This window comes from Glycine soja, chromosome 1 (assembly GCF_004193775.1).
Source record: "Glycine soja cultivar W05 chromosome 1, ASM419377v2, whole genome shotgun sequence".
NCBI lineage: Eukaryota > Viridiplantae > Streptophyta > Magnoliopsida > Fabales > Fabaceae > Glycine > Glycine soja.
Genome location: NC_041002.1, coordinates 48026409 through 48052556, shown reverse-complemented (window position 1 = coordinate 48052556; position 26148 = coordinate 48026409). Strand labels below are relative to the sequence as shown.

At 35.4% G+C, this 26148-nt stretch overlaps 1 protein-coding gene across 1 annotated transcript; it reads right to left on the bottom strand.

Annotated features, from left to right (window-relative positions):
- Positions 1–12163: 12163 nt before the first annotated feature.
- On the bottom strand, positions 12164–21290 carry LOC114390125 (protein MAIN-LIKE 2-like). Its single transcript, XM_028350843.1, has 6 exons — positions 21116–21290; positions 13863–14215; positions 13108–13746; positions 12622–13029; positions 12439–12549; positions 12164–12358 (listed from the first exon to the last, which is right to left on the bottom strand). Exons 1-6 carry the CDS (start codon positions 21288–21290, stop codon positions 12164–12166), a joined length of 1881 nt encoding a protein of 626 aa, XP_028206644.1.
- Positions 21291–26148: the final 4858 nt, after the last annotated feature.

The window sequence follows — 26148 nt, the reverse complement described above, 5'->3', positions numbered from 1 at the left end:
TACTAGGTCAGCTTATGTACACAATCATCAAACACATAAGTTCAAACATAACCAAACCTGACTTCGGGCAAAAAAGTCACACATTTTAATTTTTGAGGACGAAAAATATACAAATTTTTTTTACAGGAACTAAAAACGAACTTTGATAATTTTATAGGAACAAAAAACATATTTTATCCTTTTTATATAATTTTCACATGCTTTTCTTAAGACATGTATAGTTGATGTGATGCATCATTGTGTCATTTATTGGATCAATTTGATTGATCGGTTCGAGTCGATTTTAGTAACATTGGATGTAGGTAAAAGATGAAAGACCCATTGAAACCCACACCCAACCAAACACCACTTGTATTCATAACATGCAACTTTGATATTTTATATCACAAATTAAAGACTTTTGTTCTTACATTTTCGTTTCTCCTGATCTATATCACATTTTGACTATTATAGTCCTCTAAGATAAGATAATCATATTTTATTTAGCATATCAAACAATTAATTACAAAAAAATATTTTGTCTTGTAGTATCCTGTCTTATTTGGTTATCAGATAGTGGCAAAATTTTGAATCAATATTTAACGTTTTTTAATCAACATAAAGTACCATAAGATACTTACAAGTCTTTATTAAAATAATATTATATTGATTAAAATAGTTTTTATTTTGAATCAATTTTGTGGATGTATGTATACAGGTTTTTGATGATGTCAAAGTATAAGCAAACAAGATTGCTTCAAGAAACTTTTAAGGTTAAGCAAACAGAGATTGTTTCAGGATTAATTCAAGGTCAAGCAAACAAGATCAAGAAAAAAGATAAGACCTTAGTTTATTTGTTAAAATAATTTCACACTGGTTGATCAGTTTTGGCTTAAAATAATTATTTTCAACAGCTCAAGGCACTAGTAATCGATTACTAGGTATTGTAATCAATTACTAGAGACAGATTGCAAATGGGCTTTTCAAAGAGGGTTTTAAAATTTGAATTTTAAATCTTGTAATCAATTACCAGTAACGAAACTTCAAAAAATACTTTGAAAAGTCATCATCCTTCAAAATATAACTGTGTAATCAATTACCAGAATCTTGTAATCGATTACCAGTGAGAAAATTTCAGAAAAACTTTTTGAAAAGACACATCTCTTCAAACTATTTTGAAAAGACACAATGGGCCTATATATATGTGTGTCCGACTTCGAAAAGAAAAAGAGAGATGATTCAGAGAACTTAAATGTTAAATTTTCTCTAAACAACTATTGGTCAAACACATGCAAATCTATTGAGAATTCTTCTAGGAACTTCAATTTGTATCATTTACTCTAAAGAAAAAAATCTTTATGTTCATTTCATATACTCAGTTGTAATCAAGAGATTGTTTGTCTCTTGACTTGTGAGAATCTTGAACACAATGGTGAAGGATCCCAAGTTGTGTTCAAAGACTGTAAAGAATTTACAGAGATAGGGAAAAATCTCAAGTAGGTTGCTTGAGAACTGAACGTAGGCATGAGAAGTGGTCGAACCAGTAGAAATCGAGTTTGCATTTCTCTCTTCCCTTATTTCAGTTATTTTATTGCAGAGTACTTTGTCTTGCGCATTTAAAAGAACATTATTAAATTGATTATTTCTTCTTTTGCATTCTGAGCCTATCATATATCATTTAAAAGGGGGTTAAAATTTGTTAGTGGGAAAATTTTAAAACTTAATTCACCCCCCCCCCCCTTCTTAAGTTATTGAAGCCACTTGTCCAACAAGTTTTATTTTGTTATCAACTCTTCCTTAGTTGGTTCCTTGACTCTTTTTTATTGGACATGTGAGTCCCAGGTTTAGATATATGTAAAAACTAAATTATGTTCTAACATGTGAATATTAACGGAGCTTTCACTTAAAATTGAAATGTCACATTTTATAGTTAGTGATATCGTAGCGACGAGGCGAGTCATTACATTAATGGTATCAGAGCAGGTCAAACCTTTCTGCCAATGAGTTGTGAGTCTGCTATGTCTCTTTGTGCATTCTTTGGTTGTCTTGTTGAATGCTTGATGTTTGTTGTTTGTATTTGGAACTTACTCACCTTGTTGTGTTTTCATGAGTGATAACGATTTGATTGATGTAGTCATAACATGTTTCACTACTCAAAAATAGGGTTTTAACATCGGTTATTAAATACTTTCAATATCAGTTATTAACCGATATTAAAACTACTGATGTTGAAAGTAATAACGTTAACATCAGTTTTGAAAAACCGATGTTAACATAAAAATAACAACATCAGTTTTTTTAAAAAATCGATGTTGTACAGTAAGAAATAACAAAAAATGAAAGTCAAATCTGTACAAATCAACATCGATTTTTACCAAAACTGATATTAATGAATATCTATAACAACAGTTTTTAGTAAAACAGATGTTAGTATATACATATAACATCAATTTTTAAGAAAAATCGATGTTGATTTGTACTACCCGACATCAATTTTTGTTATAAAAAAAAATCGATGTTATGTTTTGGTAATCAACATCGGTACTAAAAACCAATATTTATTTGTACTCCCCAACATCGATTTGTTATGCTAACTAACATTGATTTTTAGTGAAAACCGATGTTGATGTTCAACAACAACATCATTTTTTTAGAAAAAAAAATCAATGTTGCGAGTCCAACTTAACATCGGTTTTTGAAATAATTGATATTGTTTATTGGATTTTTTTTAATTTGTTTGCTGTTTTTTTTAATTATCCCAAATTAACCTGTAAATTTGAAATCAGAACCACACCAGAAAGTTTTCAGTCTGTTTTCAGACAATTTTAAGCAGAAATTCCATAAAAATTTAATATTTACTATTAATTAAAATAATATTTATTGTGCTTACATGAAATGAATTGTAAAATATGAAAATTAACTAAACTACAATTCTAAAATGAATTCTTGTTTTCCCCGACATCAATTTTTGGTTTTCATTTTCATTTTCTGAAAACTGTGTTCATTTTCAAAAGATTAGAATTCTGAAAATATGTTTAGTTTAACTTCTTGTTTTCTATTTTCAGGAAATAAAAACACTGAAAATTTATGATATATTGACTTCTTATCTTCTTGTATTTTTAGATTTACTTAAAATTACATTCTTTGCCACCGCATTTTCATTTTACCCAAAATGAGGTTCTTGTTTTCAAGTGAAAATGGAATTTTATTTTTTTTCATTTTCTGGTTCGTTTGGGACTAAAAATATTTTCAAAATTTCAACCAAACACATTTCCATCATCATTTTCTGTTTTCGGTAAAAATGAAAACAGGAAACAACCAAACCAAACACCCCCTAATTGTTTCATTTTTAAATTTCAAATAGTATGTTGCCCACTTTGGATACGAAGCGCCTTCATTGTCTATAGTTCCAATGGTCTAGCATCATTGAAATACTGCATGATATAACAAAACATAAGTTAATACCATGCAATAACAATTATAACAAAATGAAATACGTTTGAATTAAACAATTACCGTTTTTTAATTATTCTTGAAACTCCCAAAGATTATAGTTAACATCCAATGCATGACGTAGTACCCACACTCAATACTTCCTTTTTGTCTATTACACTAAATATATTATGAAATTTGGATATTCAATCTTAAATACAAATTAGTGATATGAAAAAAAAAAATGAAAGTGTTCCTTTAAACTAGCTCTTTCTAATTAATGCATAGCTAAATTGCATTTATTTTTTAATTTTAACAAAATAATATCTTAACCAGTACATTGTCAGAGTTAGCTCTCCATCAAGCCAAGGGTAGTTTAAAAACGAGTCTTTGTTTTACATCACAACTAATCTTTGTTAAAAGGCTAATTTTGTTCTGTTTAATCATTAAAAATGAGAAGGTAGTATATAGTTTTTTTTATAAAAGGTAATATATAGTTAAGATATATCGTTTGAATTTTTAAAATCATCTTTATTTAATACATTTTAAAGAGTTTTCAATTCAATGGCAATTACATTTTTAAATGTAAGGAGTAGGTATGTTTTTCTTTTTTAATCTAACCTAATTTGAAAAATGGTCATGTAATTTATTTGTAAAAGTATATTAATCACCCCTAGCTAGCTAACAAAAATAACTTGCACTTCTTTTTTTTGTTGTTGTTGAATGAGTTGGGGAATTGCTAGCACTTGTTAATGAATTGCTTTTATAGCTTAATTAAAAGAGAATAAGAATAGTGGTATTAAATATAGATTGGATCATTTAATTTAATATATATTATAAAAAATCAAAGTATTTATCTATTTATTTGATGAAACATAATTATTATTACCATTAAAATATATTTTAGTAAGACACAAACTTTTATAAAAGTAGTTAGAAATAAAGACAAACGAATGGGGTCACGTTTTTCATACGTGTAAAAAATGTACATTTCAATCTATATCATATAGGTGAATTTTCATTTTCTAATAATTATGAAGTTTCACGTCCTTTTCATTTTTATTAATAGTATTTTTGTTTAGAAAAAGTAAAAAAAAAAGTAAAATTAAAAAGAGAAAAAAAGTAAAAATTGAAATAATTTTTTACTTTGTTTGATAAAAAATAAAATAAGAAAGATCATTTTTCTTTTTTATTTAGTTGTATAGAAAGTGAAAGAAAATAAAAAAAATATTTATAAAATGATATAAATATCCTAATTATAAAAAATAAAATTTGATATAATTAAAGGTACTTCTGTCTTTTGCTTAAAAGACAAGATGCTTTCTCTTTCTGTTGTGTCCAAATTGGTGTCCATGCATAATGTTGTCCGAATACTTTTTCTATTTTATAAAACAAGCATAAATAAATCAATATATATATATATATATATATATATATATATAAATTAAATAAATTATATTTTATCAAATATTTCCTTATCTATAATATTTTTGGTATTGGACGACTTTTGATTATCTTCATCACATGATAACATTTAGACATAATTCATGATACTGTAAGATATAATTGTTCATAAAAAAATTATTAATGCTTTCTATTGCTTTGAATTTGAGGCATAACCGGTACTTGATTTGCTTGACAGTGCCCACAAGCATTGTATCTTTTCTCACACTTAGGAGGCCTAGTTTTGTCACCATGATTTTCATGTCCTTCTGCATACGTATATAAGTATTACTATTACTTCACGTTAAATACTAACATTTTGGAACATATAAGAATTTGTTGTGTGATTTTGTACCCGGGTTGGGCAACTTCTTTAAAACTGGAAATTGCTTTTCCTGCATACATATACACATAAAAATAAGCAAAGTTAATTAGATAAAAAAAAAAAGAAGTGAAATCAGAGAAAAGAAGCGAGATAGCCTTTGGTCGTGAAAATAATAACAAGAAGAATAGAAGCATACGAAGGTTTGTCTATATTTGTGGCTAGAGACACAAACTTGAGTTAACCCCACATCTTCTCGGGGCCGGGAAACCGAGAAAGAGATGACAGTGGGTGAAAAGGATTCAGTCAATTGTTTTGGATGTAACTAAATACTAAAAACTAGATAGAAGATAAATGAAAGTGGAAAAGATAATATGGAAACAACACATATATTAATTAACCACCTCTTCAACTGGTCAAGTTATTCAATTTCCTTAGCATAGGGCTTCCTTACATATGAAGGTGGAAAGATAACATGACAAACACCTTACGGCATGCATGCCTCACGCCCTATACCAACCATCATTATCAATTATCTTGAAGAAGCTCATTATTATACATATATATGTCTATTTTTTCTTCTATATAACCAATTAAATTTTCATAGCATGAACTTTTTTAATATTGTTGCTTTAATATATCTTAGATTCCTACATGAAATGAAATCGATATTTCATGAAAATAATTTAATAGTCTGTTAATAAATCCTTACTACGTTCATGCACAAAATCTTAACATTATAATATGATCTTACTTCAAAATTAATTAGAGTCATTTCAACAACAACAAATGATTTCTTTGTTTCTCCAATAGAATACAGGTCCCCAAGGCGAATGACTCGAACTTTTAGCCTCTAAACTTGTTTGTCATGTGCATACGTCTCTCAAAATAATTGTTATATTTTTTTCATTTATTCATTTAATAATTGTATTTATTTTTTAATTTGTGTATCAATTAAAAAAACATAATAATCATGAACTGGAAGTAGAAAGATTTTCTTTAAACTAAAAATAATGGGTATATAACCTTCAATTTTTAAATAAATGATTAAAAATAAATATTGTACTTATTATGTTTGATAACAAATCATTTAACTTAACTTAAAATACATTTTATAAACTTTAAATAGACATTATTTTCATTTTTTTGCCAAAGAATCATTTCAAATCAACGCATATATATTTATTAAATAGATCTATACTTTTAATAAAAATAAAAATAATTTTTATTAAAAATTTACCTACAATCATTACACGTTACACGTACGTGACAGTTATCAAAAGTTTTTAAGTCTCATTAAAAGAAAATAATCACTATTTTTTCTTCTCATTTATGCAATTATGCTTATATAGGAATTAATCTATTTCAAACATAAAAATAATTCAAATTGTCAAACTTGTAACTGTTAAAATAATTTTATAATTATTAAAATAATCATAATATCATATACCATATTAATAATTAATAATATTTTTATTAAAAAGTATTTTTGTTAAATACGGTTCTAACTTACTTTCATTTCTACCTCTTCTATGATATATATATATATATATATATATATATATATATATATATATATATATATATATATATATATATATATATATATTTCAAAATAATATTATAATATTTATATTTTATTTTCTATTTTCATTAACATAAACTAATCTCTAAATACTCTTTTTATTAGTAATCTCTAATAAATACTCTTAAAATTTATATCTTTTATCTTTCACATATATTTTCACGTAAAAAAAATAATTCACATATATTTGTATAAGTCCTTATAACATTTCAAGAACGGATGCCACGTAAGATGAAGAATCATCACATGCTTGGAAACTGGAATCTGTCGGCTTCGAGTAGCGCCATATAGAGAACATTAACAATCAAACAACATGATGGCTGACGAGCACGTCAATTGCAACCACTTGAAGAACTTGACACAACCACAGATTTTTTTCCTCCTAAAATCTGAAATTTTGTTTGGTTCTCGTGTAATATACGAGTTTGTTTATCATTAACTTATTACTTTTCTTTTTCAAATATAGAAATCTATGGTGTTTAAATAAGGGGAAAGGACTGCATTAGCCACAAGCACAATGTTTAGGTACTACTTAATGAGGGCATTTGAAATTTTCAAATTAACTTTATTTAATAAAATTTTAATCTTACATAGAGTTTTCAATGACAATTACATCTCTAAACGAAACGAGGACGTATGTTTCTCTTTTTAATCTAACTCAATTTTAAAAATGGTCCTGTATTGTATTTGTACTAGTATATTAATTAATCATTAATCATTCATATAAAAACGAACTTGCGCTTGTTAACGAATTGCTTTTTATAGCTTAAGAAAATAAAAGTTATAACATTTAATTTAATATAATACTAAACCAAGAAGTATTTATCAGTTTATTTAGTGATACATTACCATTAAAATATATGTTAGGAAGATACAGACTTTCACAAAAGTAGTTAGAAAAAAGACAAAATATTAGTCACGTTTTATATATGTATTAAAAAAAGGTATAGAACAAGATAGAATAAGCTATCACGTTATCCAATCAAAATGAGACTCTTTTGTTTCTGAGTAATAATTATTGTAAATAAATAAAAATGTATAGTAATGATTATCCTACCTCCAAAAAAATATACACTCAGCGTCCAACCAACACACATGTGGTTAATCACGTGTATGAATATGACTAGTTTTATTTCGCAAGTAATTAATTACTATCAGACATTCCAATAACTATTTATGAGATAAAATTAAGGTTTAAATGATTTTTTATCTTTAATTTTTTAATTTTTAATGAATTTTATATCTCCAACAAATAAATTCAACAAATGTTACTCCGAATTTTCAAAAGACTTACAAATTTACAATTTTTGTTGTTTTTCCGTTAATTGTTTAAAAAATTAGAGCTAAAATTTGTCAAAAATATAAAGTCAAAGATAAAATTTGTGAAAAATTAAAAAGATTGGGAGTAAAATTCTCCAAATAATAAAAATGGAGGATACAAAGTAAATTATGTCACATGCTATATCAATTATCCATTAGTCAATAGACAAACAAGGACAGAAACTAAAATTAGCAAGCTTCTTAAAAGTAGGAAGTGGAATGGACTAAATTGATTTATTAAAGATAAAATTAGTCAAAAAAATAAAAAATGGGTAAAAAGTGAAATTAACCTAAAATTAACTACTACTATTAAATATTTCAATAACTTTGTGCTCCTGTAAAAAAGAAAATTCAATAACCTTGTGCTATTATTAATCACGTATTAATAATTAATACAATCATGTTTATTTACTTTTAATCATATTTATATATGCAACTAACCTTTTTCCTTTGTTTCCATAAGAATTTGTACACTAACCTTTTTCCTTTGTTTCCTTAAGAATTTGTTAGGTAGTAGGATAAAATGACTACAACTACAGATAAAACCTACTATGGGTTTAAAATAGATAACTTATGAATACCTGTTTAATAAAAGGGAATTGCTAGGGGCACCTAGCAACATTGCTGGTGCACCCAACAATTTTTCAAAAATTCAAAAATGCCCTTGAACGTTTTTCTTTTATAAAAAGCTGCTTTTTTTATTTCATGGTTGCTTTCTTCGTGGTGGTGCTTGTGTTGTGCGATATTTCTCCGTGCTGGTTGTGTTTGTGCTCTGCTTTGGTGTGATATTTGTCAACTAAGGTACATAGCTTTTCTGTGTATGATTGTTTATTTTGGGTAGTAGAATGGTGTAAGTGTTTCAGATTCGACACAAGAAATTTTCTTCTACCGATGACATTACTACTGCGGAAGAAAAAACTTCATCCTTGGAGTCTCGTGGAAGACATTTTTTGCGAGATTCCATGGAAGAAGTATTCTTCCGCAGTTGTAATGACAACTGCGGAAGACAGCTTCTTCCGTGGAGTCTCGCAGAAAGTGTCTTCCGCGAGATTCCACGGAAGAAGCAGTCTTCCGCAGTTGTAATGTCAACAGTGGATGAAACCTTCTTCCGTGGAGTCTCGCGGAAGACATCTTCCGTAGTTGTAATATCAACAGCAGAAGAAACCTTCATCCGTGGAGTGTCACGGAAGACATTTTTCGGGAGATTCCACGGAAGAAGTATTCTTCCGCAGTTGTAATGTCAACTCTGGAAGACAGCTTCTTCCGTGGACTCTCGCGGAAAACATTTTCTGCGAGAGTCCACGGAAGAAGGTTTCTTCCGCTGTTGACATTACAATTGCGGAAGACTGCTTCTTCCGTGGAATCTCACGAAAGACATTTTTCGCGAGACTCCACGGAAGAAGCTGTCTTCCGCAGTTGTAATGTCAACAGCGGAAGAAACCTTCTTCCGTGGAGTAATTTGTTTTATGATTTTTTAGTTTCAAGATTATTTTGAATGTTATTTTGGTTAATTCTATTTGTAATTTATGTGAAACATAAAAATATATTTCTTGGTTGAAGTGTTGATTTTTTTGCCTAGGTTGAAGTATTTTTTGGTTAAATGAACTTTGTAGGTTATAATTTTGAAATTATGTAATTAAAAGTTGAATTTGGTTGTTGTTAAAATATTGATGTATATGTAGATTAAATATTTGTGTGAGGTTGTCAAATGTTGAATTAGTTTGATATTCATAGTTTGTAATTTTTTTTGGGTTGTTGTATTGTTCAAATTATTTAGTTGAATGTTGAATCAGGTGATAGTTATAGTTTGAATTAAGATGGACGAAGATCAATGGGCATATTACAGTAGATGTCCGAAGAAGTTGATGTGGATTTTCAAGATGAACAAGATTATGGTGTGAATGAAAGACATGTTGATTGCTCAGATGCTTTTAATATTTCTCAGGTAATTATGTCGATCAGTTTTAGTTGTTTGGTCTAATGTATGATTTGTGTAAAAATTAATATGTCGTGGTTGTGTCCTAGGTCTTTGCAACCCGAGAAGATGTTTTGAAGTGGGCTCGAACGGTTGCCCATGAAAACGGTTTTGTTGCAGTAATTATGAGGTCTGATACATATACTGGTAGCAGAGGAAGAATTTCATTTGTGTTAATTGGGTGTGAAAGGAGCAGTAAGTACAAGTGTAGAAAGAAAGAATTTGTTAGAAGAGACACAGACACTAGAAAATGTGGTTGTCCCTTTAAGATTCATGGAAAACCAATGCATGGAGGTGAAGGTTGGACGGTGAAGCTGATATGTGGGATTCACAACCATGAATTGGCGAAGACCTTAGTTGGACATCCATATGTTGGGAGATTGACAAATGATGAGAAGAATATCATTGCTGATATGACGAAGTCGAATGTGAAACCAAGAAACATCCTGCTAACGTTGAAGGAGCACAACGCCAACAATTGCACCACAATCAAACAAATCTACAATGCAAGAAGTGCATATCGTTCTTCAATTAGAGGAGATGACACTGAAATGCAACACCTAATGAGGCTCCTTGAACGTGACCAATACATTCATTGGCATAGATTGAAGGATGAAGATGTGGTGTGTGATTTGTTTTGGTATCACCCAGATGCAGTTAAGTTATGTAACACATGTCATCTTGTTTTTTTTATAGACAGTACCTACAAAACAAATAGGTACAGGCTCCCATTGCTTGACTTTGTGGGGGTGACACCAACCGGGATGACTTTTTCTGCTGGGTTTGCATATCTGGAGGGTGAGCGCGTGAACAATCTTGTATGGGCATTGGAACGGTTTCGAGGACTTTTTTTAAGAAACGATCACCTTCCTGTTGTTATTGTCACAAACAGAGACCTAGCCCTGATGAATGTTGTGAAAGTTGTGTTTCTGGAGTGTTCGAATTTGTTGTGCAGGTTTCACATAGACAAGAATGTGAAGGCAAAGTGCAAATCACTAATTGGTCAGAAGAATGTCTGGGACTACGTAATGGATAGCTGGGGTAACCTAGTAGATTGTCCTTCGAAACAGGAGTTTCCTGAGCACCTTCAAAGGTTTCAAGTAGTGTGTTCCCCGTGGCCAATGTTCGTTGACTACGTATGTGATACATGGATTGTCCCACACAAGGAGAAATTTATCACGGCCTGGACGAATAAGGTGGTGCACCTAGGCAACACAACAACAAATAGGTATTTAAATGTTTTATTATTTTAGTCAAGTTTCTTTTAATGATTGTTAGGAACATTATTGTTATTAATTTGTCTTGTCTGTTGTGTGTTTTAAATGTAGGGTTGAATCTGCTCATTGGTCTCTGAAAAGGGTATTATAGAATAGCGTTGGAGACCTCTATAGTGTTTGGGATGCAATGAACAACATGATGATGCTGCAGCACACTGAAATTGGAGCATCATTCGAAACAAGTACGCATGTCGTTGGTCATGTTTTTAAGAAAACCTTATACAAGAGCCTTCTGGGAATGGTGTCAAGGTACGCTTTAAATGAAATTTCGGTTGAGTTTGAGCGCGTACGTCATTTCAAAAACATGCTAAATAGCGGCCCTGGACAGTCTCAAGCGGCTCCCACATAATTTAAAAAAAAAACCCGAACAGGGGTACTTAGGCATGTTTCTAACTGGTCGAAAACCAACTTTTTTTATTTTTGGTGCCTCGGTTTGAGGTGCGATTCGATGGAATGGGGCACTGCTTTTATTTTTTTTGGGTTCCTTGACGTGCAAACATGCCAAATAGCGGCCCTGGACAGTCTCAAGCGGCTCCCATATAATTTTAAAAAAATCCCGAACAAGGGTACTTAGGCATGTTTCTAACATGCCCAAAACCAACTTTTTTTATTCTTTACTGTACGTATATATATGGTTAAATTATATAATTTCATAATAGTTATAAATTTTAACATTTAAATTACAAATTAAATTTTAATAACAAAGCAAATTTGACCAAAATTGGGATAAATTAATTTTACCTCACTTTCAAAATGGTTTTACATCAATTTTATCACATACATAAACAAATACTAAAATTAATAATTTAAGTACAATAAAAATATAAATCCTAATCTATGCGGCGTCTCTGGCGCGGCCTAAGACTTCCATCTGCAGCGTCACCTCTAGCTCTCCTTAGACAACGAGTCATGATGCCATATAAGTCAGTGCCTTCAGTGACCATCCAGAGGTTGATGACCCGCTCCAAATCCTCAACAATCGCTCCTAAATCCTCAACCATCCCCTGACATCCTTTGTAATCAACCTGTCACAGTCAAAATAACAAAGTCAGTATCATATTTTAAAAAAATTTAAATTATGAAAAACTACAGAAGTTATGCTTACCACTGAATGCGTAGGGAGATCGAACGCGACTGAAACCTCGGGGATGGGTGGCTCGACGAACTCCTCATCATGAGGGGGAGGCGGATGTCTCGGCTCAGCAGTCTCCTCGGTCTACGTGACGAATGGGTGCGATATCAGAGAAAACCACTCCATGTAGTCTGGCACCACCTGTCCAGGAACTACACAGAGCTTCCCTGAAGGCACCAAATGGTCTGAAAAATGCAGCCACCGGTCATCTATATAATCACCCGTCAAAGAATCACAAACCGGCGGCGGAGGGACCGTCTGAAGGTAGTCAAACTGTCGAAGAACCCGCTCAGGTCGAACGTACACCACAATCTGACCCCATCTGAGCTGGCCGGTGTACGACGATATCAAGTCAAAGCCCCTGACTCCCCGGTGCTCAGCATAGGGCATCCAGCACACGTCAGTCACAGTCAGGGCATCCAGACGTCTCCGATATGGGGCTCCCTTGATCCCCGTCATATAAGCCTTACCCGTAAGCCACCTGCAGGCCCGTGGGCTCCCCTCATCATAAGCATCATGAACGACACATTTATGCACTGTAGGAAAGTGCTTGTATATCCAACACTACAAACACATAGTCAACATCAATAAAAAAAAAGATTCAATGCTACTTCAATTTAAATTATCAGTAATAATACGTACCTGGAGAAGTGTAATATAACCGCCCAACTGTCGTGTAGAGGCCTGCGACGCGTCGTTCAGATGCTCGTACATGTGAACTAATGCAGCCGCTCCCCAGGCGAATCCCCCTACCTGGGCCAGGTCCCTGAAAGCCTCCAGGTGCACAACATGTACATGGGTTAAACTCTTGTTGGCGAAAAGAGTACAACCCACCAAGTGGAGCAGATACGTGAGGGCTGCTACAACCCTTCGTCTGGCCCTGCACTGGCTCTCATACAAGTCCTGAAGCCACCCCAACCGGACATGAGGCCCACCAGCCTGTCGGGTCTCAAATGTAGCCTCCTCATGACTGACCTCAAGAAGCTCCATCAGTAGACCAACCGCGTCTGAAGTAACCAGCGGCTCGAACTTATGCAGCGCGCCAGTGATGGGAACGTGTAGGAGTGACGCCACATCATCCAGCGTGATCGTCAACTCGCCTACTGGCAGGTGGAACGTGCTAGTCTCGCGATGCCACCTCTCGACGAAGGCGGATATGAGTCCAGGATCAGTGGTGATAACAGAACACCTGATCAGTGGACTCAATCCGGTGGCAGCAATCATGCCTTCGATCTCAAGCGCTGGTCTCCCAATTTTATCTACTTTTCTACCATGGGAGACCTACTTCAGATCGGGTTGTTCCTAAATTGAATAACAATTTATAATAACATGTATATAAAAAACAATCCAACTACAAATAATTTTTATGTAATTAGTCGACATTAAAAACTATGTACCTGTCCACTCCAGATGCTGTGTGCGACATGCTCAGCAAAAGCGGTCAAAATCGATGGGTCGCGTGGTCCACCGAGGAATCCCTCATCTGCAGTAGGTGACCCCAAGCTCCCATCAGTTGCCACTTCCTCTGTCTGAACAGCATCGGCGGCGCCTATCATCTCTGGGGTGGCATCAGACACATGAGAAACATCCTCATGCAACTGAGGCACATCCTCAGGTCTCTCTGTGACGTCCTCACACAGACGAACCCGTTGCCTACATGCTGAAGCAGTAGGCCTACGACGCCGAGGATCATCAGCCTGATGCGCATCCTCACTAATGCCTCTACCTCTACCAGCTCCTAACACACGACCTAAACCTCGTATTCTAACCATGATCTGAAATCATGAAGAACATTTACTTTTTTTGGTCAAATTAAATATTTAAATAATTGGTAACAAAGCTTTGTCATTACAAATTTGTTCAAACACATGTTTTGTATGTTTCTTACTAATTTGGTCAAATTAATTTTTCAAACCTCTATTTGCATGTACGGTTGAAAACTTTGTAGGGCCTTTTGTTAAGAAGGATAAATCTTCATATCTAATTCTAATGCCACTATGTCCAAATGTATCCTTTCACGACTAATACAATTTAGTTTATGTTGTTTCACTCAATTGGATGGGTAAGGTGCGTGTAATCAATTGGATGGGCATGTTTGTGATTCACCGATTTCTACTTATCTCATATGGTATCAGCTTTGAATTCCCATGCTTATAACAGTGCTTAGATTGTGTAGGTATCAGATTAGACAAATTTGTTTTCAATATCAAAAGAATTCCCATGAAGTATTTAAGACATCTTATTTTAGAAATCTATTTATCTTTGTTTCACCTCGTTAATCCACTTTAAGATAAATTATACTTTTAATTGTGATTTCATGATCAAGTCAAAGATCAAACTCCAAATCTTAATTAAAAAGATTCAACTATCAAATCACTTGTGTTAATAACTTTTAATTGTCATTACATTATGTTGTCTCGCGTGAATTGATGTCAGTATTATTTAACCAAAGTACACATATGCACATTTACCTGATATATGTGGGGGGATTAGAATATAGAATGTCACTAACAAAAATTTAGAATCAAGTACCGAAATATAACTAATGGTGTGTCTCCATTTGAGGAGTTCTTCTTCCCCTAACACTCAGTTTTTTAGACTGAAATTTATGTTTAGAACTTCCAATCATACATATAATAAGCACATGGTGACAGTATATGCCCTTGTATGAGGTTTAAGCTTTGTACAAAAGGTACATATCTTTAAGATTCACAGCTGTAAAGTTTTAGGTTTAGTGGAGTCTTTATAATTTTGTCCACAAATGTTTGGAAAGGCAACAACAGGGACACAGTCATTTAGACATCCTAACAATTCAATTTAGACATCCTAATGCATATATAAATCACACCAAATATAATTTCAATTTACATATAAACACAATTTTTAATAGCAACTAAATAACACAAACTAACTAATAATATGAACAAAATCATGGTTCAGGTATAATCTAAAAAAAAGCAAAAAAAACAAAATACACAGCAAAACATGATCCGCGGAAGAAGTTCCGCAGGATCTTCCACGAGAAGGAAATGTATCATGCGGAAGAAGCTTCCGCAGGTTCTTCCGTGACAAGAAAATGTAGCATGCAGAAGAAGGTTCTGCAGGATCTTCCGCGGGATCCGCGGAAGACAATGTTCTTCCGCTGGATCACGCGGAAGATCCTGCAGAACCTTCTTCCGCAGGAATCCACGAAAGAACCTTTCACGTTTCTTCCGCATGACCCCACGGAAGAACACCTTCTTCCGCTACAGTACCCAAAAGCCACTTTCACACACGCGGAAGAAGGTTTTTCTCGCGGAAGAACCTTCGTGTTCAACCTCAACAACCACAGGTCACTAATGTCGTCTATCTTAAGGTTCCTACGGCCATTTACGCCATTCAAATAGATACGAGGAAGTTAGAAGACTAACCTTGATCGCGGAAGAAACGAACAACAGGTTCAATGGAGGATGCCAACTTCAGGGGAGAACGAAATGAGATTCAAATGAAGGGAACCAAATTTGAAATGGAGAACCAAATGAGGGCGCGGAGGAAGAAGGGAATAAGCCAATATCGGGGAAGAAGAAGCACGAATGGAGATTGCTGGGTGCACGGGGAAGAAGAAACAAGCGCGGAAGCAAGGGGAAGAAGAAACAGGCGCGGAAGAAGAAGTGTTTTTTTTAAAATATATTAAATTTTATTTTTTAAATGAAGGTTATTTTGGGTACTTCCTTGAATTGCTGGGTGCACCTAGCAACACCCTTAATAAAGGGGTCGGGACAGATAATAATGGGCTTGAAGTTAGGATAGTCCAAATTGACTAAAATGAATAACGAAGACGAAAGAGAAGCAAATCAAATTAATTGCTATATACACTTCCCTTTTTTACTAGTTCACTCACTTTTTATTTTATTTTGCAAAAATATCCCTGAAAAATACACTCTCCATACATCTCTCCCACAACCTTCTCCAATCCCCATCACTACTGTCAAAGAAGACTAGGCCTTTTCTATGGATGTTGTCACCATCACAAGGCTGAATGCTTCAAATATTTTTTTACTTGATATATCATGGATACCGCTGCACGTGAATTATGGGTGCAATTAATATTTGACTTTGAGGGCTCAATCTTGGAAAGAAGAGGGACTCTATTTGTGTCAAATTCCTCTGCAATTCCATTATACTAAGGATTCTTATGCAAAAAGATATTTGCCTATTACTTTGATCTTTTAAAGCAATTTTCTATTTTTATAAACATTATTTTGATTCAGCATCACTGCCCTGCTGCAAATTCCATTTTTTTTAGTTAAACTAAGGGCTACTAGGCCAAAACAGAAACATAACTAACCGTGAAAGACTATGCCAACATCATACACCATCAAGAGAATCAAGATGAAAGCTAAAGCAAAATCAAAATTCCTAATCGGTGAACTACGCTGCAAATTTGAAACATTGTAAAGATAAATACAAGAAGCATTGAATATCCCTGTGATCATGAGAATGTCTTTGCCACGAAAGTGTTGTGCAACTATGTCATAAGGAGTCACAACCTAATCTTTTCGTTAAAAGGGAGTGTATTCATAAAAGGGAATGGATTTTTGGGAAATATAATTAAAAGGGACTACTTTCCTAAAAGTTGGAAGTGGATATAGAAATTCCCTCAAATTTTTGTCCCATTACTTCACCAGCAAAAAGTTTGCAAGAATAGAGGCAAATAAGACCCACACAAGTCTATGTTATAAATAATAATTCTTAGACTCTTTTCTATTTGCACTCTTCCATTTACTAAAATCAGTGATATGAAAATCGGATTTGTCCAATTGAAATCTGATAACATATCCAAACTGGTTTAACTATTGGATAGAAATGTAAATGACCCAGAGTAACCTGATAAAACCCTGTCGGTTTTAATGAAATATGGAGACTCGAGTGGTTTTGTAAACCTGGACCGGAATTAAAGGCATTGTTATTTGTCTAAGAGTCTGAATTCTAAAAGGCAAAATTGCACTTTTGGTCCCCCAGTTTTACTCTAATTTTGCATTTGGTCCCCCGAAAATTTAATTCACACATTTGGTCCCCGTATTTACAAATTCCTACAAAATTGGTCCTGGACGTCCCAATCGAACATTGACCGTTAACCTCAAACGTTGACTACTACGTGTCAATGTCTGAGTGGTTCACTGGAAAGCATTGTATTTTTTACCCAGCAGTGGTAAAATTTAATTACGCTGAGGATAATGAAACGAAAGACAAAAGCATTGTAGGAAGGAAGGAACTTTCAAGAAAGAAGGATATGGGGTATATGAACAGTGCAACAATGGTGAAAATTGGAGGGTGGTTAAAAAAATATAAGAATGAAGTAAATACAATATACGCAACAGCAGTTAGCAAACATAACATAAGAGAAGGTTCGTGGCAGTGGCAAGTGAAGAAGCTATATGCCTGGTGAGTGAGTCATTTTTTTCTCTCTGGTGGGTCCCATCCTCTTCTGCTCTGAGAACCTTTATAAGTGTTATATGAGTCATATTGAGAAGTGACCCCAGGAAAAAGAAAAGAAAAGAAAAACTTCACTTCACTTGCATGCAAAATGAGAACAACCTCTTCCTAGAATAATTTCCTCGGTGTTTAAGCCTTGCCGATTTCCGAACACCAATCCGAGTTAATTAAACAATGAGAGTTGTTAGCTCTTTGGCAAGTGTACCAAATCGCTCGTAGTAATAATTTCTCGGTAAGCCGAGTGTCGTACCACAAGGATTTTGTTGCACTTATGTGAAATACGTTTCAGTTTGCAAGTTGTAAAATTCATGTATAAAATTAAAGGCAATCTAAATCTAAGAAATTTAAATTTAAAATAAAATATAAAGATAATAGATAAGATAAGATAAAAGATTTAAAGATAAGATTAAAAGATAAAATTAGAAGATAAAATATTTAAATTGCGATAAAGATAACTACTTCTACGAAATTCAAATAAATAAAATCTAAATCTACTAAATCTAAATACTTACTCCTAAAACCCAACAGTAAAATAAGGAATAACTACTTCTAAGAAAAACCAACAATAAAAATAGGGAATAAAATCTATATATTAAAATCGCTAAAACCTGACAAGTCTAATTAGCCTAGATATATGGATTCTGAATTTGTCTGTTATCAATACCAGTGAACTAATTCTGCCTCACATCTATCCATCTACTTGCCCCTAATGCCTCATGATGACAAGCCTACCTTAATTACCTATCTTTCAAATGTCCTTTGCGAAGACTCAATAACTAAGATGCATTAAGTTTACATTCTAGATGTTTGCTAAAGCATGGGCATTGAGGCATTAAGTCATGCTAACCCAATGATTTCTTTCTTTTATTGTTCTATTAAGCGTTACCCTCTCTCAAGTGGCCTAACCCTTAAAACCGATTCATGCATTCATTCCTTATCCCTAATTAGGCTTTACCCTCTCCCGAGTGGCCTAAAGACTAACAGAAAACAAAGTTCGAGATGCAGAATAAGCAAGAAAGAAAAACAGATAAAAAAACTGGAAGGAAAAACCCTTTAAAAGATAACCCGATAATTTCCTCCTTTTAGTGTTCTCTTAAGCGTTACCCTCTCCCGAGTGGCCTAACCCTTAAAACAGATTCAAGTATTCATTCCTTACCCCTAATTAGGCTTTACCCTCTCCCGAGTGGACTAAACCCTAACAGAAAACAAGTTCAGAGATACAGGATGTAAAAAGAAAGAACGGTAAATAAATAAAGAACCTGGAGGGAATTCCTCTTTTTATTGATAACTCTTGAAATGCTCCATACATCATTGGCTTTTTAGGCCTGTCCGACCCTAGCTAGGGGGTTTAGCCACTCATAGTCATGAGGGCTTTACAATGAGAAGGGGGGGGGGGGGTGAAAGAAAGATAATAAGAATATAAGAAAAGGGAAGGAAAAGGAGAGAACTGAGTGCCAGAGGTCTGAAAACTGAGCTCTCAGGAAGTGTGTCTGTTTTCCTAGACTGACCCTCATATTTATAGGTGCAAACTTGGGCTTGGGCTTTTTCTGATTTTCTTCTTCTTTTCCTTTATTTCTGCTCCTTTTTGCTTGTTGTACCTCCCTTTTCACATCTGCAATCAAAATTCGAAATTAATTAAATCTTTCCAAATTAAAGCATAAATAACTGCTAAATAATTAATTCTAAGTTAATTTTAGACCGATTTTCCACTATTAATTCACTATTATTTAGCAGTTATCAAAATCCCCCAAATTAAACTTTGCTTGTCCCCTAGCAAATAAGAAGAATAAAATTATTCCATTCTTAAGCAAAAATTTCCTCAAGTAAGTTCCAATCATTCCAACACTCTCCATGACTTCAATTCCTTGGTCCTTTGACTGGTCTCTTTGCATCTGTCATGATCTTAAAATAAAAGCATAAACACGAGAGCAGAAACAAGTCAATTATCTGGAATTCCAACAGGTCCGGCTTGCCTTACTTCCTTACAAAGCTGGTGTTTCTCTCTGCTCACAAGTGTCTAGTCAAGTGTTTGCAATTTTAACAACCTGTAAATAAAACTCAAGAGTTTTGTACTTCATCTCGGTTAAGGTTAGTCTTAATTACCTTCGGTGGATCACTAAGGACTTTTATGGCTTGTAATGGGGCTTGGCTAACAAAGAATCATGGTTTTTCTTGGAAATTCAAAATATAAGATTATATGAGAGCATGCATTCCAAAAATTCGATTTCTTGCCAAGACCTATTTCCCACCTTTAGCCCCTTTTGCCTTTAGCACTTTCCACTGACACCTCTCTTTTTCATTCTTGCCCTTTATATATATATATATATATATATATATATATATATATATATATATATATATATATATATATATATATATATTTCTTTTTCTTCTTTTTTTTCAATAATAAGCATAATAATAATAATGGGCTCACAATTATTTAGAGGTGTTCTAGTGTGTGCTATTTCCTTGGCTACTTTACCCATTTGTTCAAAATCCCCCAAATTAAGGTCTTATTATCATTTGGAACCCTACTGCTCTCTTAGAATCCTACACAAGGTCAGGAATATCAATTTCTTGGCTTAGGGTTCTACTCAGAATAAATCATTATAATTCTTTCGGCTCAATATGGGTGCAAGGGATAAAATTATGTTGGGTTGGCTTTTTGGCTGAGTGGGTGAAATAGAACAAACATGGCCTTGATCATATCCACCTTAAGTAACTAATTTTAACAGTCCAAGAATGATGCAAAACTAAAAGTTTAAAAATAGGCGTTTTCTCTCACAATTAAGGTCACACTCTCACCGGGATAAATTCAGTATTAGCGTACCAGATGTGTCTTCATTCCATCAAGCTAACCTTTCCTTTTCCGTGAATCATGTTTCATTACTTGATCTGACTTTTGCTTCCAAGACCAGTGTTTTCCAATGACTAGTAGCCTTTCAAGTGTTGGACCTTTCAGAACAAACTCAGAATTGTCATTTCTCAAGTTATCATGCAATTTATTTATTCACACATATGCTCAAATCTAATAATATTACCATTGCTTTTCATTTTGAACATAAGCTACAAGTATGACAAAATAACTTAAACTAGAAACCTAAAACATAAAAACATAAACATAAACATAAAACAAAAACATAAAGAAAAATAAAATAAAATTAGTGTCATGCGCCTCCTGCCAAATCTGCCCATGGGCCCCAATCAGCGCTAGCCATTAGGTCCTCATCAACTGCAGGATCCTCAGTGGCGGCTCTAGAAGGCCCTTCCCCCCTGTCAGTGGAAGGCTGGTCTCCTGGCCAGGCGACCTGCTGACAATAGGCCTCCGGAGTCGTAAGCGGCGGATCCATTTGCAAAACTGCGTGAAAAAGGCACAAGAGATATGTGGGTAAGACGAGAATGTAGAGAGAGAAGGGTGTAAAGAGAGTGGAAGCATAGAAGAAGAGAGAAACGGGAGTTTCTCAAATTAAAAAGCCCCCCTGGAGGCAACTTAGGGGTTGGGGGGTTTCGAAAAACTCCCCAGAATTTATGACGTGCACGCTTAGCGCGCATGTGGCCGCTAAGCGCACCAAGGGAAGCATCCCTTGGTTGCCCCTCAGATTCAAAAATTCAAATTTTAAAAACTTACCTGGGCGCTTAGCACGAGGTCGCGCGCTAAGCGCGTGGCTTTGTGCAGCCCACTTCAAGTTGCTATTGGTACCCTTCCTGTTTGCTGTTTGCACCTGTTTGGGCCCTTCTTTCAAGGATCTTTTAAATGCACGACGGTCGTCAACTTCTCTAATTGTCCTCCATTATAGATCTTTAAGCGTTGTCCATTGACGATCCATTTCTTCTCATAATTTTCTGCTCGAAGGTCCACTAATTCTACCGCTCTGTGAGGTCTGATTTCTTTAATAATGAACGGTCCTGACCACTTTGACTTCAGCTTTCCTGGGAAGAGTCTTAATCTGGAGTTGAAGAGTAGTACCTGCTGCCCTGGCTGAAATTCTTTCTTTTGTAACTTCTTATCATGATATGCCTTAGTCTTCTGCTTGTAAATCCTAGATGATTCATAAGCATTCAACCTCATTTCTTCCAATTCCAGTAACTGCAGCTTCCTCTTCTCTCCGCATGCCCTATTATCAAAGTTTAGAAATTTAAGAGCCCAATATACTTTATGCTCCAACTCTACTAGTAGGTGGCATGCCTTCCCATATACTAGCTGAAAGGGTGATAAGCCAATGGGAGTCATAAATGTTGTCCTGTAGACCCAGAGTGTGTCATCGAGCTTCAAAGCCCAATCCTTCCTTGATGATGCTACTGTCTTTTCGAGGATTCGCTTTAGCTCTCTGTTAGATATCTCTGCTTGGCCATTTGTTTGCGGATGATAAGGTGTAGCTACCTTATGTCGCACATTGTATTACTCCAAGACTTTTCTCAGATGATGGTTACAAAAATGCGTGCCCCCATCACTAATCAGAGCTCTAGGGACTCCAAAACGGGAGAAGATGTTCTTCTTCAAGAACTTAATCACTACCCTGGCGTCATATTTTGGTGTGGCTATGGCCTCCACCCATTTGGAGACGTAATCCACGGCTACCAAGATGTAGACATTCCCGTATGAAGAAGGAAGAGGCCCCATGAAGTCTATGCCCCAACAATCGAAAATCTCAACTTCCATTACATTTTGCAATGGCATTTCATTCCTTCGTGAGATTCCCCCTGTTCTTTGGCATCTATCGCAATAATGCACGAACTCGTGGGCATCTTTAAAAATGGAGGGCCAGAAAAAAAACCCGATTGTAGCACTTTTGCCGTCGTTATGTCCCCATTGTGATGACCACCATAGGGTGAACTATGGCAGTGCCAAAGAATATTTCGCGCTTCTTCCTTCGTAACACATCTTCTTAGCAAATTATCAGCCCCTGCCTTGAATAAATGAGGATCATCCCAGACATCGAAGCGTGAATCATGCAAGAATTTCTTCTTCTGATTCCAATCAAATTCTTCTGGGATGATCCCAGTGGCTTTATAGTTGGCCATGTCCGTAAACCAAGGTCGAGTGTTGGCCTGTAAGAGGAACTCGTCAGGGAATTTGCCTTTTACTTCTGGTTCCTCCTTGGTGATCTCCTCGTTCTTCAATCTGGACAAATGGTCAGCCACTACATTTTCGGATCCTCTCTTATCCTTGATGGTGATATCAAATTCTTGTAGCAACAGGACCCATCTAATTAATCTCGGCTTTGAATCCGTCTTAGCTAGCAAATGCTTGATGGCGGCATGGTCAGTGAAAATGACGACCCTTGATCCTATCAAGTAAGATCGAAACTTTTCTAAGGCAAAAACAATGGCCAGCATCTCCTTCTCTGTAGTGGCGTAATTCAATTGCGCCTCGTTTAGGACTTTGCTGGCATAATATATGGCGTGAAAAACCTTGTCATGCCTTTGTCCCAGAACTGCACCTACTACATAGTCACTAGCATCACACATCAATTCAAAATCCTTGCTCCAATCTGGGGCCATCATTACTAGTGTCGTGGTGAGCCTATGCTTCAGTGTCTGGAATGCTGCTGAGCAATCTTTATCAAACTTAAAGGCTACATCTTTGTTCAGCAGATTACTTAGGGGCTTGGCGATTTTTGAGAAGTCCTTAATGAACCTCCTATAAAATCCAGCATGCCCCAGTAAACTTCTGACGCCTTTGACATTCAGTGGTGGTGGAAACCTCTCGATGACGTCTATCTTTGTTGGGTCAACTTCTATGCCTTTACATGAGATCTTGTGACCCAAAAAAATACCCTCTCGAACCATAAATTGGCATTTTTCCCAGTTCAATACCAAGTTGGTTTCGACACACCTTTGTAATACCTTTTCTAAATTATCCAAACAAGTGTCGAACGAGGGCCCGAAAACTTCGATACTCTTCTCCACCATATATGAGAATATGGCCAGCATGCACCTTTGAAATGTAGTTGGTGCATTACACAATCCGAATGGCATTCGCCTATAAGCAAAAACACCATAAGGGCATGTAAAGGCCGTCTTTTCCTGATCCTTGGGATCCACCGTGATTTGATTATAACCTGAGTATCCGTCCAAGAAACAGTAGTATGCTTGCCCTGCAGGTCTTTCCAACATCTGATCCATGAAGAGCAATGGAAAATGGTCCTTCCGGATGGCTTCGTTTAACTTGCGGTAGTCAATGCACATCCGCCAACCCGTGACAGTTCGTGTGGGTATTAGATCATTCTTTTCATTCTTCACGACTGTCATTCCACATTTCTTGGGGACCACTTGTACCAGACTGACCCAACCGCTATCAAAGATAGGGTATATGAGTCCAACCTCTAACAACTTAAGCACTTCCTTCCTTACTTCTTCCTTCATAGTCGGATTCAGACATCTCTGAGGTTGTCTAATAGGCTTGTAATCGTCCTCCATCATTATTTTATGCATGCAGTACGAAGGATTGATTCCCTTCAAGTCAGATATATGTCATCTGATTGCTTCCTTATGCTTCCTCAGGATGTCCACCAACCTGTTCTCTTCTGCCTGTGTCAGTGCATTACTAATTACTACAGGTTTGGTGTCACCCTCCAAGAAAACATACTTTAAATGCTTAGGCAATACCTTTAATTCAACCTTCTTTTTCTCGGGCAGAGCCTCTTTCTCTAATATCTCAAAACAAGCTTCTTTCTCAGGAATGGCTTCTTGCCGATCCAAGTCTTCCAAGCAAGCCTTGAGATCCTTTTCTTCTTCACTAGTGAGACAATCCATCTTATTTACTATTGCTTTCTCCAGTGAAGTGTGTGGTGTATCCAGAATATTGATGTTATCTTCCTTGTCAATCTCTTCTATCTTGAAGCACTTCCAACCTTCTCGTGGATACTTCATTGCTTTAAAAAGGTCGAAAGTGATCTTCTGATTGTCAATACTCAGTTCCAAGCTTCTGTTCCCCATATCTACCACACAGTTGGCAGTCAGCATAAAGGGTCTGCTTAAGATAAGGGGAATTTCTATGTCCTCATCGATGTCCATGATGACAAAGTCCACCGGAAAAGTGAAGTGGCGAACCTTGACCAGAACATCTTCTACCACCCCGTATGGTCTCGTAACTGAGCGGTCTGCCAACTGAAGTGTCATTCTAGTGGGATCAATTTTCAGATTCCCAATTCGTCGACACATTGATAAGGGCATTAAATTGATGCTTGCCCCTAGATCAATGAGGGCTTTATCTACCGCTTCTTTGCCTATAGTGCATGGGATGGTAACGCTTCCAGGGTCCTTGAACTTTTTAGGTAGCTTACCTTGAATGATCGCGCTACAGTTGCCTCCTACTACAATGTTTTCGCTGTCTATATATTTCCCCTTCTAAGTGATGATGTCTTTCATGAACTTAGAGTAGAGGGGCATCTGTTGTAAGGCTTCCCCGAATGGAATGGTGATCTCTAGTCCTTTAAATATTTCTAAGAAACGCTTGAAGTAGCGCTCTTTATTCTTCTTGGTTGGCACCTTAGGATATGGAAGATCCTGCGGCAAGACTGGCGATTCTTCCTTCTTAACTTCTCTTGCCTTTTGACTCTTGGTTTTAGGTGATAAGACCGCCTTCTCTTCTTCCTCTGGCTTCCCTTCCTCTTGAAGTTCTTCTGTCTTATCCTCAGTTTCCTCGTCTTCTGTCATCGTTCTTGCTTCTTGAGCGTTCTTTTGTGCTCAAGTCATTACCACTTTGCACTCTTCACTTGGGTTCTTCTCAGTATTAGCCCCAAAAGTTCTTGTGATCCTTTCAGCCCTCTCCTGGGCTAGCTGGCCCAATTGTGTCTCCAGGTTTTTGATACCTGCATCTGTGCTCTTTTGATGTGATCTCGTCTCCTAGATGAATGCCTTCATCCCTTGAGCGTTTGCCTGGATGAATGCCTTTGTCTCCTAAGTGTTTGCCCTTGTCTCTTGGATGAAACTTAAGAGCATTTCCTCTATACTGGGAGACGGCTTCTCTTGCTGACTTGGACCGTGACTAGGGTGCTGGTATGGTGGTTGAGGCCTAGGCTCCTAGTACTGATTCCCATGATTTTTCCAGCCGGAGCCTTGGTTAAATTTTCTTCCCTGGTTAAGTCCTGGTGGTCCGTTATTGTATCCAAACGAGTTTCCTTGGTAGTAGCCTTGGAAACCTTGGCGATTAGGATTGCCCATGTAATTTATTTCTTGAGAGGGCTCATGTTGGATTGTGCATTG